At 40.3% G+C, this 19,780-nt stretch overlaps 1 protein-coding gene across 2 annotated transcripts in view; it reads right to left on the reverse strand.

Moving 5' to 3' along the window:
• bbs9 (Bardet-Biedl syndrome 9) overlaps positions 1-19,780 on the reverse strand; it is a 195,321-nt gene that overhangs the window by 146,443 nt on the left and 29,098 nt on the right. For both annotated transcript variants that reach the window (XM_042425159.1, XM_042425160.1), the window contains exons 10-14: positions 18,869-19,050; positions 17,979-18,055; positions 17,842-17,895; positions 17,598-17,700; positions 2,400-2,504 (exon numbers count right to left, since the gene is read on the reverse strand). In XM_042425159.1, the coding sequence (XP_042281093.1) occupies positions 2,400-2,504; positions 17,598-17,700; positions 17,842-17,895; positions 17,979-18,055; positions 18,869-19,050 (521 nt within the window). The remainder of the gene's footprint in view (positions 1-2,399; positions 2,505-17,597; positions 17,701-17,841; positions 17,896-17,978; positions 18,056-18,868; positions 19,051-19,780) is intronic.

A 19,780-nucleotide genomic window follows, 5' to 3' on the forward strand; every position in this document is an offset into this window, starting at 1 on the left:
GCACTTTTGGGATGAACTGAGATGCAGCCAGGTTCCAAAATCTGGTGGAAAACATTCCCAGAAGAGCGGAAGCTGGTATAGCAACAGTTGTCCACATAATATACATGAGCCTGGTTCTCCCTTATTCTGCCTCTCCACTACAACCTAGATTGCTTCATATCTCCTGCTTTTCCATTTTCTTCTTCAGGTCCACACCCTAATAACACATGTCCTCCCTGTTTGCCTCCTCTCTCATCTCCACCACCTCCCTTTCCCTTTCTCTCCCCCGAAACACTTTTTTCCTCCTTTTTCTCTTCTCCACTCGTGCATAGCTCACCTCCTTACCTCCTTCTCCTGATCTATCTCAAAGCGTACCTCAGCTCTCTTCTGTTTTTTTCCATCCTGTCATGCTTCTTCTTCTTCTTCCTCCAACCTTTCATAAACCTCTTCCAATTTTACTTCTAGTCCGACGCGTCTCTCTTCCAAAGCACGAGATCCATCCCCTACATACTCTCGCCCAGCTGCTTGGCTTTCAAGCCCCATTGAAATACTCCAGACTAGTTATTTTCAGCTATTTTTAGCATCACAATAAAGCTTAACAAAAAAGAAACACTTCCCAATATTTCCAGACATTTCACATTAAATGTGCTTCTAGGGAGGGGGAACTGTTCCACCAACAGAGGCCTGCCAAAGCAAATGCAATCCAAGTGAAACAATAGCATGAAAACACTGATTTTTTTCATAAGCTGCTTTTTGAACGACGTTGAAATCAGTATTTTGAAGCAAAAAAAAAAAAAAAAAAAAAAGTGGAGGTCCGTGACATTTGAAATAAAGAGTGGTTTTGTTGGTTTGCAGGGGAAAGTAATATCTTCCAGAAATATCGCAGGGCCTGGAAACAGATGCCTGGAGGGAGCAGGGGGATGAACTGGGCTTGTCTGGAAGGAGCCCAGATGTCCTTACGTCAAAGTGAGCGTTTCTGTTAGCAGCTGGTGTTCAGCGCTGTTACAGAACACTGGATCTGATGCTTCAGACTGTAACTGATTTTATATTGTAACTTACACTAATGCTAATGCTGTTACATTGTAGATATTCACCAGCATTTTGACTACCTTTTGAACACTCTCACTGTCTGTAAATGATGTTAAATGTCATTGTAGTTTTCAAAATAAAGTGTCATAGTCAGACATAGACAGTTGGTCAGGTGCTAAATGTATGGATGAAATAGTCAGCATCCTTCTCAGCTCTTATAGAAAAAATAAATAGTGTTAAATGTTGCTGCTGGTTTGGTTTGGTGTCATACTAGTTGCACCCTGCATGAACACCATTCTGGTCAGAACTGGGCAGTAATGGTGTTACATGACACTTCACATACAATAAATCATAAGCAGGAGTTATATTTAATGATAGACCTGGTTTGGAAATGTGAGGAGACCACATGAAATAAACCCTAGGGGCTTTTTTGCGTATTTTAATCCTCGACAATTTTTAAAAATCTTATATGGAGTCTGTCATTGTGATCAGCCTTTCATGTATGTTTTAAATTTTGTCAAACAAATCTATCTATCTATCTATCTATCTATCTATCTATCTATCTATCTATCTATCTATCTATCTATCTATCTATCTGTCTGGCAGTATTCCATACAATGTCAGCAGAAAGACCTGAGTGGATGCAGCATGAAGTGAGGCGAAGACGCATATACACGCAGGTTGGAAATGTTTGAACTTGAATAACTAAATTCACACTGATCCTGAAGCTGTTTGACTCTACGTCTTACCAAGACATAATACAAAACAGGAGAAGAACTGGAGGAAAATAGCAGAAAAAACTTAGGTGTGGCCACCACTTTTAGACATTTTGACATGAGGAAGATCCAACTGAGATTGAAACTTTGTCTATTCAATTAAATTTGTGGTTTAGAGTCAGTTTGCAGGCGTTGCTCTATTAGTCAACACTGTTGTTCTGATTGCTATGCTTCTATACGTTATGTGAATTATGCTGACTGCAAAAATATTTGAGAAAGCATATCGATCAGCTTGCAGCAATACGGCTGCTATATTCAGTTGTTAAAATATTTAACATCTAACAACAACGTTCTGTTTTTCATAGTGTATCGTGCTGCTGTGATTCTGTATAGTCGTTTTCTGTATCAATGCATATGTCATCACCATCGGTGAAAAAGACAGATGGCGTTTCAACACAGTTATGGCCAAACAAGTTCAGAGCGAAGTTTGATTGATTTATTCTGTGTGAGAAACTCATTACGACCACCGTGTGTGTGTGTGTGTGTGTGTGTGTGGAAAACCCCATCTGTCAGAGTGATTATTCTGTTCAAATAAAGGTTTTGATTGGAAATAAAACTAGCACACGTTCATGAAACCGGTACGGATCGTGTCATGTGGGCATTTTTTTTTTTTACCTGTGGGCGAGCTGTAGGACACGGTGATGTCTCCGGTCAGATCAGCGGGGGGGTAGCGGCCGTTAAGGAAAGCTGAAAACGCCACAACTGTAGAGGAACCAACATCTGCAGAGAGAGAGAGAGATCAAATGATGTTTTTTAAAAAGAATGTACCATCCCTGCTGAGAGACGGAAATTAATAATTGGCATTTTTACAAATATCAGTGTGTTTCTGAATTACGTTTCTTTGGTTTTGGAACAAAACTCGGAAGTTCTGGTTTTACATCGGCTCTCTTTAAAGACGTTGATAAATGAATAAGGAAACAAGGCAGCCTATGAAACACACACACACACACACATAAACTTGAAGAGTCAGCATTTCCGAGGTGTGGACAGGACAGGATACAGCAAACCCAATACTAACCAGACTCCTTAACACACACACACACACACACACACACACACACACACACACAGAGAGAGTTCTGCTTACGCTTAAAATCTCCAGGCAAGGTGAGGACAGAGGATTAACAACATTAACCAACTATAACTTTCATCCAAGTGTGCACACACACACATGCACACACACACATGCACACACACTGGATTTATATGTAGCATGAGAAAGGGGCGATGACTTGTAGCTTCCCTTCAAATACCCCAAAACTAACAGAGAAAGAGAGAAAGAGAGAGAGAGAGAGAGCAAACAAGCTGGAGAGAAAAACCAGGGATCAAATACAGACGGAGAGGAAAGGATATATTACAGCTAATGGCTTCATGCAGTCACACACACACACACACACACACACACACACACACACTCAGGGCAGTGTGGTGGTGTAATGGGGCGTGATGTTCCTGAGCTCGGGCTGTTACAGGTGACTGAACCCCGAGTATGTGTGTGTGTGTGTGTGTTGGTTATGTGTCCTAATGGAAGAAGTGTATGTTGTGGGATGAAAACGAGGAGACGGTGTGTGTGTTGTGTGTTTCTGGAGTGTGTATAACTGTGTGTATCTCTCGGTTTATTCGATAAAGTAGTGCGCTGACCCCCTTTTTTTCGGAGCCGAGGACGAGACAAGACCTCTCGAGTTGAGGATAGACAGCGCAGGAGGAGGAGAGACGGATGAGAGGAGATGAAAGGTGAGACGACGACGACGACGTCTCCCCTCCGACAAACAGAAGAGAAGAGAAGATAAACGATAAAAAGCAGAGAGAGACTTTCTCCACACTCTGTCAGACGCCCCGACAGCGTGACCTCCCCCCCCCTCGCTCCGTCTTCTCTTCTCCTTCTCCCACACTTATCTCCCCTCTCTACCATCCATCCTTTCATTTTCTCCTTCCTCCCCTCTCTGTGTTCCTTCTCTCACTTATCCATTTCTCCTTCTCTTCATCTTCCCTTCCATATACTGTATCAGCCAGTATTAGTTTCAATATGTAAAATAAGCAGATATTTTTGATAACGATCCCATAATAGAATAGTTTTCCTTGTTGTTTTTTGCTGTATGTTAAATATGAACCTCCAGTCAGCATAAAGACTGTCAAAAGGTAAAAAAATACGTCTACCAACACATCTAAACTGCTTTAATGATCGCTTTGTGCCTCGTTTGTTTAATCTATATATAAACCAAACTGTAAAAACAACAATTTGTGGTTTTATTGGGAGCTTTATGCAACTATTTATCTCCAGGCACAGAGGATTAGTGTCTCCACTGAATAACCAGCAGCCTCAAAGTGCCTCAATGTGCAACAACAAGATGCCAGGAAGTCACCATCCCATTAAAAGTCAGCCTGTTCCTTTAAATGTGGTTATTAGACAGAGATATGTGACCTCTATCTACTGTAGTGACAAAAAGAGGAGTGTCTCTTTTTCTTTTTCTTCCAACTTACTTAAAATCAGGAACAACTAGTTCTCTGTCAAACATTCGCTCTGTATCTCACTACGCCCCTCCGCGTAGTCCTCAGAAGCCCAATAAAATTACACCCAGCCCTGTTGGCTGACGGTCGTGATGACTGCATCCAGAGGAGGAGGAGGAGGAGGAGCATCCTCTCCCTACAAGAGGGATGATGCAGCGTCATCAACAGACACCTGCTCTCAACCTTTCACTCAGAGAGCATCTCACTCTTGTTATCAGAGAGTTTTACTGTAAGTCAATAACACTTGAAATGCATCATTGTGTATTAATTTGAAGTCAACTGTCAGTGAATATAGAAATTTATACACATTCAGAAGGGAACTGAATGCTTAAGAGATGCGAGTCTGTCAAACCTGATATATAAAGATAGTGCAGCTGGACATTGTATTACCGGCTGGAACCAGTTACCAGTGGATAAACTGTAGGTTTAAACCGTAAATTTCATTGGAAATGATACAACATAAATAATAAAATCTATAAGACTCAAATCCCTAAAAATGCAGAACATTAAACTGCTTAGAAATAAGAACTTTTTTCTCATTTTTGAAAAATCTTTTGGTATTTCTGTGCTGCAGTTTCTCGGACATACACTGAAACCAATATAATCCAAAATGAGACGACTTTCCTCTCAAGAAAACTGTTTATGCAAGCGGCCCCAAGATGACGGAAGTCCTCTAGCGGGCCGTCGTATGACGGGAACAAAGGAGGACGGAGGAAGTCAGCGTGGATGGATGGCTCAACAAAACATCAGATTTAAACACAGGAGATTGCTGTTTGTTTCCCATTTACAACAATGAGTCGACATTATTCTTTTTAAAAAATCATGACCACCATCGCCCCCTTAACTATGTGGTTATAACCATGAGAACGAAGCTCTTCTAACCTTAAGTACTCAGTTTAACCCCGACCATGATGTTTCCCGAAACCTAGCCAAACCTTAACCATGGCGCTATATGAGGATGATGTCGTCATGCCGACAGGGGAGTCAGATCAGGATATTTTATTGTTTTATTGGGAGGATTTGTTGTCTAAAACAGTCCGGTTGATACCACTTTCTATCTCTCCTCTACTCTTCAATCTTCTCTTCTCCGACTCACCTTCATCTTTTCCCTTTTTTCTCTCCCTCCTCTGCATCCTCACCGCTTCTCTCTTTCCTCCATCTTTCCATTTTCACCCTGCCTTCCTCTTCTCCTCTTTCCCCTCACTCCATTCCTCCCTGTCATCCTGTCTTTCAGCAGAAGGCTTTTAACCTCTGTCCCCTGGAGGTCAAACTGGTCAGACTGGTTTAAGTGCTTTAAGTGTTCCCAGGCCCATTAAGACCAACAAACAACACCGAAGGAGACACAAAGTAATCCCCTCCTCTTTCTCTCTCTCCCTCTCTCCATCCATCTCTGCCTCTTTTCTCTTCAGCTTGTTATGATGTATTCAGGCACATCGGGACAAGTCGCTGTTGGCATCGAACCTGTGAAATCCAGGTTACGTGTCGGTCTGTGTGACCTGGAGGTCCGACCCGGTGAGAGACTGTTCAGACTGGTCCCAGTGTTCCCAGGCACATTAACCCATTAACATCACTGCCAAGGAAAACAAACTCCACAAAAGGAGACTACAATCCCCCACTTCTCTACCTCTCCTTCTTAACCTCTTTTTACCCTTTTCTTCCTCTCTTCTCACCCTCATCAACTCTGTTTTTCTAACTTTCTGTCACCTTTTAATTGCTTCTACACCTTTCATATCAAAGTCCCTCCCTCCTATTTCCTCCAAAGAGAAGAAGGGACTCTTCTTCTTCTTCTCTCCCTCCGTCTGCCTCCTTCTCTATCCTCTTTTCTCAGGCAGTTCAGAACGACCTGCGACTGTAGCCTGTGTGAAAACACCATGAACGCTCACAAATTCAGGGTTGTTTAAACACAAAAATGACATGTTAATATGGTTTATGGGCTCTGTTTTCTTGGCGGTGCAAAGACTAATGTTCCATGTTGGTATTTTGCTTCCCTTTAAAGGATACGTCTGCAATTTTTCAAGTCTGTCCTAAAACAATAGTCAGTCAATAATCATTCCTCCTGTTCATACTGGCCATTAAAAGTTTCTGTCCACCATCACTTACATTGAAAGCGCATTTAGAGAGGATCTTCTAATGGTCAGTTTTAACAGGAGGAATGATTACAGTGAGGAAAAACCTGTTTCAGTGTTCGTTTGGACACCTGACTTTGTGCAAAAGATGGACAAAGAGGCACAAAAGGATGCAAGTTTCATACAAATCTGCGAGTGCAAAAAATAAAATGTAATAAAATAAATGAAGAGTTGGCCTTTCGGTGAGAATGTGGTCTTAGATGTTGCTCTGACATAGTCGTAGGAATGTGTGTGTGTGTGTAGAGTGCGGTGATGTAGCTATCCTCAGGGTTCAGGTTATAGTACTTGACAGCTCAGGTTAAACCGACTACTGACTGTTTGGAAAAGGTTAAAGGTCAAGAGGGGTGGAGATGGGGATCTGTACCGCACAAGTAGATGGGAAAGGGATGTGTGTGTGTGTGTGTGTGCTACTGTGTGTGTGTGTGTGTGTGTGTGTGCACTGCAACATCGATCCTTCTTTACCATGTGCAAACAATATAAAAAGCAAAACATCTTGAAAGAAAAAAAAAAATCTGGGAGGTAAATTTGTTCAGAGACATTCCCGGTCTGCTTCTGCTTTACCTGCGTGTGTGTGTGTGTGTGTGTGTGTGTGGAGTGTGCACGTACGCAATCAAACATCTTGACACATCCAGAAGCAAACAAAGGGAATCTGAGGTGACCATCAGCGTGGTGTTAAACATTGAATTTTGACCCCTACAGGTCAGGACGGAGGTCGGATCGCTGCGTCGGGTCCTTTAACGTCACTAACCTGATCTCAACCAAAGAGTCAACAACCAAACAGATAAAACATCCAACATTTCATTTCAAAATCCACTTCAAACAAGCACTGGTTTCTTCACTGGATTTTGAATGTTTAGATTAGAGCTACCAAAAATAATTTATGAGTATGACCACAGTTTGGCAACACGAAAGCAACATGTGGAAAATAGAGCACAAACAAGTTCACGCATATGGTGAGAATCTATTCGGCGGTAACAGCAAATAGAAACATGGCTGCTGCGGTCAATCAACAGTTCCCAATGGCTCCAATTCTGAAGAAAATATCATTTTGAAAAATAGTACATGTATCTGTATCTACGCAGCGTATTTATTTATTGCACATGTGTACTGATTTATGTGACAGGTTTTAAAAAGAAATAAATAAATATCAGCACATTTACATCATCAAAGCATGAACCTGACAGATTCGGTTCACTTCTGTTTGCTTTCTGGTGTGTTAGTGAAGACTGAGGCTGCCAATACCTCCGTAACACTGCTCACTATAGTTACAGACATAACTGTTTCTACATTACCTGTCTGGTAAACTACAGTAGTTAGTGAAGTTTGTGAATTAATTAGGTCTGTGCCGTTTCATATTTTTTGATATCAGTGTCAATACAATGCCGGAGTTTTTGAAACAATACCTAAATGCTGCTTAAATAAAAATTACTTCTTCCATTTAAGAAAAACTTCTCGCTTTAATGCTTTTTAATGTTGTTTTACCACAAGCAGCAGCAAGATATTTTTCAAAATAAAAGTCTACACTTCAATAAGTTTAGTCTAAGTTTGAACTTATCAAAGTTATGATTTAGATCAGGAAACATCTGATCAAAGAACATGTGACCGAGCATTATAATACACACACACACAACTCATGATACTTTGATTGATTCAGTTATCAATAATCGATTCTATGATCATTGTGCTGTGAAAGTACGACTGAGCTGCTAAAGTGCAACTACTGTATATCTGTGTGTCAGGACACAATGTTCATGTCACAAACGCACAAATAGACCACATACAAGCAAAAATAATTGAATCCACGTATGTAACATGTATTTCTTAGTTCTGATTTAGCTTTTAACTGAATAAGTATCATTGTACAAAAGAAAATAACATCCATAAACGGTGAAGCTCATTAGAAAAATAAAACCCAATTTTCTTAATGGGAGTAATTTCAAAAGGAAATAAATTGTAGTTAACTTAATTTCATCACCATTTAATGCAGTGTGAAAGTTAGTTATCTGTATGGAAATCATACTGCGTGCTTGACAAGTGTGCAGGAGTGTGTGTGTGTGTGTGTGTGTGTGTGTGTGTGATGAAGGAGAAGAAAAGAGCCGCAGACACATATAGAGAGAGAAAGAAAGGCGGGAGAGGGAAGGAGGCATGTGGAGAAGGTAAAGAAAGTAAGAGGGAAGCAGGTAGAGGGGAGGGGGAAGAAATAAAGACATTGAAGGACAGCATGACAAGAAGAAAAAGGAATAGATGGTAAGAGCGAGAGAGAGAGTGAGAGAGAAGGTAAGAGAGAGAGAGAGAGAGAGAGAGAGAGAGAACAAAGGAGGCAGTGTGTGGTGAACAGGGAATCGAGTCGCCATCTGAGACGAATAAAAACTGGAATAACAATAAAAGTCAGAAGGCGCTACCTCCCCTCTTCCTCAACTTCCCCCCCTCCTCCTCCTCCTCCTCCTCCTCACACACACACACACAACCACTCCCCCAAACACTGAACAGCATATGCACACACACACACACACACACACACACACAAACACATGAATCAACACTTTTATTGTCCGCTGTTTTTCTGCAAAGCACTTTGTAACAAATCCCTGCAGAAAACACTTGGAAATAAACTGGAGTTGACATTCGCACTTGTGCTGAACACACACACACACACACACACACACACACACAGACAAGTGTGGATGCACGTCGAGAATCAAAGACACATGAGGCGGCGGCAGCAACACACACACACACACAGCAGCTGCAGCAGAAGGACAAAAACATATACTGTTCTAAGGAAAAACGATGACGCTTATAAGAGCGATAGTTCAGTGTGTGTTTGCTTGTTTGTACATGTGGTTTGTTGTGTAGCTGCATCTGTGCAAGTGTTTGTTAAGATGAATCTGTGTGTTGTAGGAAGGAGAAAAATGAGCACACACAGAGAGAGAGAGAGAGATAAAGATGATGATGATGAAAACCAGACAGAGGACGTGTCACACTAGCAGCGTTGTTCTTATTAGCGTCGCTTGTGTTTCTCTACATTACATTTATTTAATGCCACGTTTTTCTGTAACACCCGCTGCTCTGTCGCTGCTACTTGCATCTGTTCTTCTTCTTTGGTATTTCTATATTTAAAAAAAAAAGTTGCACGAGTCATCAAATGACAAAACAAAGGAGGATAAAGGAGAAGCTATGGGTTTCTATAGCACATAACTACATATATAAATATATGAGTAATAAGAATTAAATAGAGATTTTATAAAGTTGACATATTTATCTGATTTTACTGGAATCTCTTTTCTTGAGTTTGAATAAAATAAAATCTTGCCACTGGATAAATTCCTGCACAAAAAGTCAAAAAGATTGATTTTTTTTGTAGATATATTTGTTTTACTGATGCCAAAGGTTTTCATTTTATCTTTAGTTAAAGTAAATAAACATGATGGACTTGATTTTTCCTAGTTACTGTTTTCACAATCTGTCATCACCACAAACTCTGAAAACTTTAACTCAATTTGTTCTGGAAAAAAACAAAGCAAAACATTTTTTTTTTAATCTATTGTCATTAAATTTTGTATTGTTTTGTCATTATTTGCATGATTTACATCTACATATATACTGTACCATACATACAGCAGGTTTTATTCCATATACAGCCACTTCAATCCATGAACTGTGTGTGATCTTCTGGACAAAATCACCCAGTAAACTCTGACTGTGTGACTGGGATCCAGTTCCTTTGAGCCAATTCCCAGCATTCATTAAAACTCATGCAGACTCCATTAACTTATTTTTTTCCTTAATTTTTCCACGACTGTAACGGATGTAAATCACTCGGTTCAGGGGTTAAATCTGACCATTAAGGGTCAGCCGCGGTCGTCCGGGCCGCTTGCAAAGCTGAGCCAAGCCATTCCGGGCCAAAGCGGGCCAGCGAGGGGTCACATAGTTGGGGGGTGAGAGGAGAGAGGAGGAAAAAGAAAGAAGAAGAAAGACAGAAAGCAAGTGTGTGTGTGTGTAAGTGTGTGTGTGTGTGTGTGTGTGTGTGTGTGTGTGTGTGTGTGTAGTAGCTCTCATGTTTCACAGTAGAGCTGTTGATTGACTAGTGGAAGCCAGCGCCAAATTTCTGTGTGCGGGAAGACAAAAGAGCGTGACATAAACACACACACACACACACACACACACACACACACACACACACACACACACACACACACACACACACACACACTCAGAAGTACTTCACAATGGGTGCGTTTCTATATTTATACAGCTACATTAGGGTGACACATGCATGGGTTTATGCTTATGTGCCCATGGATATGTATGTGCAGGGTGCAATTTGTGCAAAAAATCAGAGGGGGGGGGGTGTTTTTGAAGCATTTTTATTCATGAAAATAAATCAGATGCACTGTGAGCCTATATAAACTATGAAGCATATTAGTCTATTTCATGCTGCTGTTACAGCAACATTTATAAAATAATTATGAAATTTAACAATTACATTTTGCAGGAATATTTTAATCTCTCTCTTTTTTTTTTAAATTCATCAAATAGTGCGATATTTTCACTGTCAGGGATGTGATGTCAAGTTCATGACCTTTCCTCATCTGGACACATAGGAGATGTGATCATATGCAACAAAGGGTTAAAAGTAAATCCCTCAATGATCCTTTCGGTGCTGCAGATAGCACCGCTCGGCCAGACGTGCCAGTACACTGATGCTGCGTCTCAAATCGCAAACTTCTGTATTTACACTTAACATTTTGAGTGCATAAGTGCGTTCACACTGAGAAGTATGTGAAAATGCACCCAGATGGTGCACTCAAAACAGTCAAAAAGTTGAGTGTGGAACTATGGACACTTCTCGCCCTCCATGGTCGCCATCTTGGCTACGTAGCAGAAGGGGAGGGACCACTTTTCAAACTGGAAATGGTGGCCGAGTACGTTGTAATTACAGTGACCATTGCCACATCATACAAATGTAAGTTATTCATGTATTTTTTAGCACTAAGCACCACTTTTTTGGGTTAATTTAGCAGTCTGTAATGATTTGGTGGTGCGAACGATAACGCGAATGCTAACGCTAGCTAATGCTAATTTGTGATCATCATTTCCGGTAAGTGCACACTGGCTGTCTTTGATTTGAGGCAACACTACCCTGTAGAAATTCGCACACTACACCAGTAAGTACATAGTGTACACAGAGTACTACATGGAAGTGTACTAACAGAAGTGATTTGAGTCACAGCTTTAATGTCATTCTTGCAAGTCACTGATAAATTCATCTCTATGCACAGCAAACTTCAGTATCGAATAAAAAATAATCACAACATGCTGTCATGAAAATAAATAGGCTATCTTCTTTTTATGCTTTCCTGTGGAGGGGTCAACTGCAGCGTGTCGCCCCTCTTTTACTCACATCTCTGCAAATCTCTGATCTCAACCTCTGGTCCATTTATTGCATCATCACGTAGCCTCGACGCTGCATCATCTCTATAGACTTTACACTGCTCTCACATTACAGCCCCCTTTTTTTTTAAATAGCCTATTTTTATTTGAGATATTTTATATGGTCTATTTGTGAAGCAACATAAATCACTATGAGGGGGATACATTTTTGTCCCCATCGGGGATGAAAAATAACTCAGCAGAGGCAGGGATATATAGACCAGCGGGGGTTAAATCCCCTCCATCCCTCTCGGCAAATCGCACCGCGTGTATGTGTAAGTATTTATATGACTTAGTTGTGTGTGTATGTGAGAGGCTTCTGAATCTGACCTGTGTGACCGCTACCTAAACTTGTGTAAACAGTGCAGTGAGTCACGGCCTCTGATCTTATATAGAAACAGTGAAACGTTGGGAGCCGCTGCCAAGAAGAAGAAAAAACTCAGAACCAAACCACCGGATTCATCCAGAAGCCTTTTTTTTTTGGCGTCTTCTTCAATGAATTTACTTTTAATTATGTTTGAGTTTTTGTTGGCGCGCTTTTCGTTGTCTCCTCAGACATGGAAGCTATCACTGCTCATGCTAAGCCTCTGCTTACAGTTTATATTCATTCATGAGGTGGAAAATTGAAAATGACAAACGAGACATTCATGACACTCCTGTAACATACACACATTACTGTATCTATGTTAATTGGCAAAAAAAACATGCTGATAGTCAACCTTAAAAGTGTAAAAGTATTAAATGTTGAGTGTTGGCTGAGTGAGCAGCCATGTTCATTTAGTATCACTATTTTACAAATTTCAGTTCGTCTTTGGATGGAACTGATCTGAATATGAGACCGTCTGGTTGTGTGTATTGATCTTTCTTCTTATCCAGCTGCTCTGCTAAGTCTTTGTAAAGTACACGCTCATATGTAAAAAAAAAAAAGCCAATTAGAAACCCAGTTACATACATGACCAAGAAATCCGCTTTCTCCAGGAGAAACGGAACCGGTTTCTTTGGGGTGTGGCTACTTGTCTTAACCACAAGGCCACCAGGCCACCAATCAGGTCTCTCTGATCTCCAACCCCAATCACAGAAAACTGGTTTCTCATTTACATGACGTATATAAACTAGGGATGTGCAGAGAGCCCAGTATTTGTATTTGTGTCTGTATTTGTTGAGGCAGCAAAATTATTTGTATTTGTATTGTGTCGCTTTTAATTTTAGAAAATTAAAGTGTTACAATAAGTGTTCATGAAGCGTGTGTCAGTAGTTCAGCTTTATCTCTGGGGAACACCCCTCAACTCCAGGAGTGATGTCCTAATTAGGAAATGTGCGTCATGTAGCAGGTGGATGTGACTCCCCGTCGTTACTGATAGACGTCACAGCGGAGCAGAGGAGAGACGCTGAGATAGTGATGTAACCGACCTATGCGCTGGTATTTAACATGTTTTTTTTTCTCTTCCTGAAAACAAATAATTTTTAAAATATTTGTATGAAACAAATATTCGTTAAAAAAAACTATTTGTGCTTTGTCGAATAACGTATTTGTATTTGGGCACATCCCTAATATAAACACACTGAACGGGTGTTTAGTGCAGCAAATAATGATGCAGCATCTAACAATAATACAATGCAAAGAAGAAAAATTAAATCTAAATGAAATATATGCTATATATTATATACAAAATACATGATTCCGACATTATGACATGTCTGGAAAAATGTATGGGGGAAAGGTATAGATTTAAACTGCTAAAATATGCATTACATCATATTGTAAAAAAAAAAAAGAAATAATAAATATAAAACATATGCCAGAATATGAAATGTAAGTCATATGAAAAAAAGTGTCATTTTAATAAATGGAGGAAACCGACACAAAAAGTTACAGGAAATATACTGTGTGTTGTGCAAAAAAAAAAAAAAAAAAAAAAAGTGCATCATGTTCGCATTAAGAGTTATAGAGGTCGTGTACGGTATATGTACAGATAAGAATGCACTGTGGTAAAACGCATTACGTCTCAGCATAGACACATCATGAATCACGGCAGAGAGCAGTGGTCAGTTTGATTCAGGGCTCAGAATAAATGGATGGTGTTCCAACTGCCTGAGAATGCTGCTGCTCACATCTTGAAATCATAAATTCACAATCCATACTGGTCCTTCTTTAAAAAAAAAAAAAAAAAAAAAACTTAGCAACTACTCCTCTGTGATGGATGATGGTTTCAGCGAATGTCGGGAGCAGTTTTGGGAGAAAAAAAAAAGACATTTTTTCTAGAGGTAATCCAGTTTCTGTGCCTCTGTGCTTCAAAAAATGACTCTAGTTACCATCTACATAATCTAAGCACGACCTGTAGCATTTAATTGAACTTATGACCTCGTACTGATCATTCTGTCGATAATTAATAATAATATTAATGAAGAATAGTCAAATGGAACACAAATAACAACAAATGGAAACGAGGTCCAGCAGTAACATTCCTGTTGTGAATTCTGGGACATGAGAAAAGGAATTTAAATTCATTCAACTTACTAGATGTAAGTGACAACATGATGCTTAAAATGAAAAATCATTTTTAAAATGTAATGACGAGACAAAACTGGTCATTCTTCCTCTCCTCCTCATCTCAGTTGGTGACCAATAATGTTTGGAGCTGTTGCTTCTGGACATCTCGGAAGTAGTGATTACTGAGGGTTTTTACACACGATTTTACACACGAGAATATTTCTGAAACACGGACTGATGGTGCAACAAGCATCTATGCCCCTCCACTAGCCTCTCAGCTAACGTTAGCCCTGGCTCTCTGTGTGGATCCAACGGGAGCACTGAGCCCCGGTTTGTTATTCAGGTTAAAGCGGGAAGAAGCAGCAGGTCTGACAGGCAGCTTGAGTGAAGAGGAGCCTGAGGAGGAAGCACCGGGACCGTCAGGGTAAAATAGTCCGTGGAAGAGCTGCTGTGTTCGGCTGCACAGATAGGTAACACCTTAACTGACAGGATGTACCACTCTGTTTGGAAAAAAAAAAAAAGTCTTCTTTTTGGTTTATAACGGCGGTTATGGCGGTGGCCACTCTCTGCTCCGGAGTGTGGACCAAAGATTAATCCTACACATTAATCCCATCTGTCTAATAAACTCAATGAAAACTCTACTGTTCCACCTACTTGGCAAGTTCATTAAAGTTTTAACGCTGAGCTCCTGAACTCCAGTCTTCCTAAATTCTTCCTTCATATATTGTCTTTCTCAATCATACTTAGTGCAATCTATGATTGCATGTGTAATAGTCTCCTCAGCCAGCTGGAATAAAATATGTGCATATATCGGTATCAGCATCGGCGATTGCCCACAATGAGTTGGAAATATCGGCATATCGGATATCGGCAAAAAATCCAATATCGTACATCCCTAGTGAAAACTAGTCAGGTTTAGGAACATGTCTTGTCCTGATGCAGCAGCATTTTAAAATGTGAGAAATATGATAATGCAGCCTTCAACAGATGCTCATCGTACCATTAAGGTGGAAATGAGACACACTGTACTTGTGATGTTTGTTATGACATATAATAGTGTGTAGTGTGGTGTGTGACACTTTCAATCAATCACGTTATTCATTCGTGTGTGCAGAGCAGTTGGCTTCCACATCCTGGTAAACCACACCGGAGATCATTTTAAATGAGGTAAAAAAAAAAAAATAGCCAAAAATGGTTTGTTAAGTAAGAACAAATGTAGTTTAACTCTGGTGGACAGAAAATATATTTAAAAAAAAAAGAACTAAACAAAAAAAGCCACAACAGACGATTGATTATGGACAACATGGAGGCAAATGTCGACAGCGAGAAACTTCTCGTGCTTGGAAAGTTTGTCCAACAAACCTGGAACAACAGTTGCTTTATAATATGTCAACAGCAAGTTTAGAAACTGGACGTACTTGTCTTTACAGAAATCTCTAACCTGGCAGGATGACAGGCGGTCTAACAATCAGTCTATCAATGAGTCAAAGGATTTTGCTTTCTGCAGCCAGACCATAGAAAACAAACTGTAGGTGCACAGCCAACGTAAGGAGACCCGCTCCATATGTAGACCGACAGGCAGAGCGAGGCACCGACACCGCCACGGTTAGCCTGGAGGTTCAACTCCCGACGGGGCCACAGATTTTAAAAAACGTGTATTCTCATGGTGCTGTAAGGAGCCTCCGATAAAAGCCGACTGGTTTACATTACACACCCTGTAAATTTACGTTTCCACGTCTAAACGCAACACAAAAGGTGGAAAGAGTCAAACAGAGGAGAACAGACGTGTGTAAGCAGCTCGCAGCGAATGGCAAATGGTGTGTTACGGGATGGTTGATGTTCTTTTAATGAGCCGACGGCAGATATCAGTGTTTAGGGGGTTCGGAGGTTGTGTGTACGCAGCGTCTGGGGGTGATTCAGATCAAAGTTACCGACGTCTGGCCGAGGTGACCGACTCTCTCCTCTCTTACAGCTAGACGACTGAACACACAGTGTAAAGGCTGATAAGGGCTGAACAAACACATACTGACACACACTTCTCACACACTCACTCAGTCACTACTGTGTGTGTGTGTGTGTGTGTGCTTTAGAGGAGGACGTGATGAAGGAGGAGAGGAGGATAAACATTGGATAAATGTGTGTGTTGTGTGTACTGTATGGTGTGTGAGTGAAAGAGTGAGTGACAAAGAAAGGCTGAGAGGAGGAAAAAAAAAAGAACAAAAGTGATTGATAACATCAGATTATGGAAGATATTCACAAATCCAGCTGCACGAAAAACATTTCAAGGTTTTTCTTTTTTTAAAAAAAAGCCCTTAATGCTGCATTAACTTAAAGTACACTTGAGTTAGTTTAAGGGCTTTTAAGTGTTTGATCAGCAGCAGCAGCAGCAGTGAGCTTTTCCTCACACGTCCCCGTCTGACTGTCTGTACTCTCTGCCTCGTCTTTTCCCCACATGTCAAAACTCAAAAGCTTTTCTTTTTCCTCCCCGACGCCGTGACATGCTGCTGTGATTAGAGATCGCAGAGCAACCGTACGCTGTGACGCTTCTGCTCTCTCCTTATCAATGAAGTTAACAGACGAAGGCTTAAACCATCACTTTTAATTAAATACGTGGTTTTTGCTGTGTGATGTGGAGCCTCATTTTCCTTGAAGCTTAATATTAAAAGTTTGAAATAACATCTTCAGATATTAGCAAAACTATCTGCATGCAAAGACCACTACAGTTTTTTGGTAATTTGGATAAAAATGAAGTAATTCTACTCTGTGTTTGTTTGAGAATGTAAATCAATTAAAATAGTTAAAGGGAAACTTTAGGATTTTTCAACCCTATTTTCACATATTTTTGTGTCTAAGTGACTAATATGAAGAACAGGTTTTTTTAAATTGGTCCAGTATCCTGAATTTTCCCTTTAAATGGTTTTATAGACTCACTAGAGCAAGTTCAGAATGTGGCATACACTACAGACTGTTGCAAACTTTGTATATTTTCCACTTTGCTCACAACTCTTGGGATATTTCTCAAATTAAAAGACGTACTGTATGTTATTAAGTGAAAAGTTAAGAGGGAAAACTAAGTATTTACTGCTTGACTATAAAAGATTTACAGTAGAAGGGATGGACACAATATCCTAAAACCTGCACGATGGAATGTAAATGAATTGAAGCATATTTCACTCCCTTATAGATACAATAGAGGAGGAGAAGTCAAAAGAAATACACACACACACACACACACACAAAGAAAAGCTGACTGACCCATGGGTTCGAGGACAAACTGGTCCTGAGTGACAGCAAGAGGAGGCTGAACGCCGATGGTCAGTTTAGAGGACTGAACGACGCAGCTGGCCTTCACCTTCACCTGGAGGGAGGAAGATGATGAAAGTGAGAAAAAATAGGTAAAGATGTGTGAGAGACACAAATACAAAGGAGGAGGAAATATGTAAAGAAATAAGACGAAGAAAGAAAGACGACATGACTTGATAAGAACAGAGGAGCTCACCTGTATGGTTACTGAAGGGATGGACAGACCGTTGATATCTTGGATCGGAGCTTGCTGTAAAAGAGAAAAAATAAATGAGTATTTATGTGTGTTTGTGCACATGGAAATATGTGTGTGTGTGTTTTATGTGTGTGTACCGATGGGCTGTCCATGCCAGGAGACACAATGGCCGTGACAGTCAGGTCCTCTTCAGTCTCAGTTTGAGGCAGGATGTCTGAAATGATGAAAACATCGTCCATATCATTGATGTTCATCAATATTTTTTACAAATGCAGGTGATTAGATTTAGATTTTTGATCTTTTTAATGAAATGGATTGTTTTCAAAAATGATGTCACACTTTAGAAAACAGTCAATCAAATAGAGCTGAAGCAAATAGTTGATTAGTTGATCAAAAGATAAATATTCAGCACCGATTTTAATAATTAATCGTGTAAAGCAAAAAAAAAACAAACACCAAAAATCTTCTTTTCAGATGTTCAGGATTTTCTGCTTTTCTTTATTTCATATCATTATAAAATGAACATCTGTTGATGTTTGATGATGTTATCTTGGGCTCTGGGAAATGAATCAATAATGAAAATAATCGTATGACAATAATAAAATCAGTTGCAGCTGTACAATCAACAGAAAAAAAAACAAACAATCAAGAACAATTTTTATTTCTAATTAATTGTTTAAACAGTAAAAAACTACCATATGTTTGCTGGTTACAGCCATTATAATGATTATTTAGTTCATTTGAAATGACAACAGTAAATAACAATCTTAGGAAATCCTTTTGGATTCTGGTGACTTGTAATTTCTTTTAGACATTTTAAAGACAAAGAATAAATGTTTTTCATTGACAAAACACAATTAGTTAAAAACTTTCTGTATGACCTTTTATCAACCAGGTGAAAAAGCAATGGCAGCTTCCATCACAGTCGGGCTTTGTTGAGATGTTAGAGTGGTTGTGGTCTCATAGCTCCAGTGCTTTATAGTTCTAGTGATATGTTCAGTTGTTGTAGTTTCTATTAGTCTCCTACCCTGAGTCCTGGTGGCTTCTCTGATGAATCTCTGCAGCTTCTTCATCTCAGCGTCCACCTGCTCATAGTCTGCCTCTCTGGCATCCACCTTCGGCGTGGAGAAGAAGGAGGGATCCGTACCCATGTACGAGCACAGGAGGTGACCGTCTGAACTCAGACTGACCACTACTCCCTTCAACTCCCTGAGAGGAGGAAAGGAGGAGAGGAGAGGAGAGGAGAGGAGAGGAGAGGAGAGAAAAGAGGAAAGGAGAGGAGAGGAGAGGAGAGGAGAGGAGAGGAGAGGAGAGGAGAGGAGAGAAAAGAGGAGAGGAGAGGAGAGGAGAGGAGAGAAGAAGAGAGGAGAGGAGAAGAGAGGAGAGGAGAGGAGACGAGACGAGACGAGAAGAGAGGAGAGGAGAGGAGAGGAGAGGAGAGGAGAGGAGAGGAGAGGAGAGGAGAGGAGAGGAGAGAAAAGAGGAGAGGAGAGGAGAAGAGAGGAGAGGAGAGGAGAGGAGAGGAGAGGAGAGGAGAGGAGAGGAAGCAAGAGAGGAGAGGAGAGAAAAGAGAAGAAAGGAGAGAAAAGAGGAGAGGAGAGGAGGATAAAAGACCTTTAATTTGCACTGAAAAAATAAAAGAACTAGGAGAATAATTTGCACATCAGTCTCTTGTTTCCCCCCAAAAACCCAGAAATATGTTACTGTATTACTCTTACTGTGAAATCATTTCTCTCAGGAAATCTGTGTCAGGAAATGTTATCTAGTATGTCCTTTGCTCTTCAGGAAGAACTTAAAATTTGTCTGAAGTTGATAAAAGTTTTGCAGCAGTAGTTCTTTTGCTTTATAGAGAATGTTAGAGTTTAGTAATGGTTTGTGATATGGAACGAGATGGAAAGAAGCAGAGTACGAGGAAATGCTGAGTGATGCAATAATGTAT

This window comes from Thunnus maccoyii, chromosome 10 (genome assembly GCF_910596095.1).
Source record: "Thunnus maccoyii chromosome 10, fThuMac1.1, whole genome shotgun sequence".
NCBI classification, from domain to species: Eukaryota; Metazoa; Chordata; class Actinopteri; order Scombriformes; family Scombridae; genus Thunnus; species Thunnus maccoyii.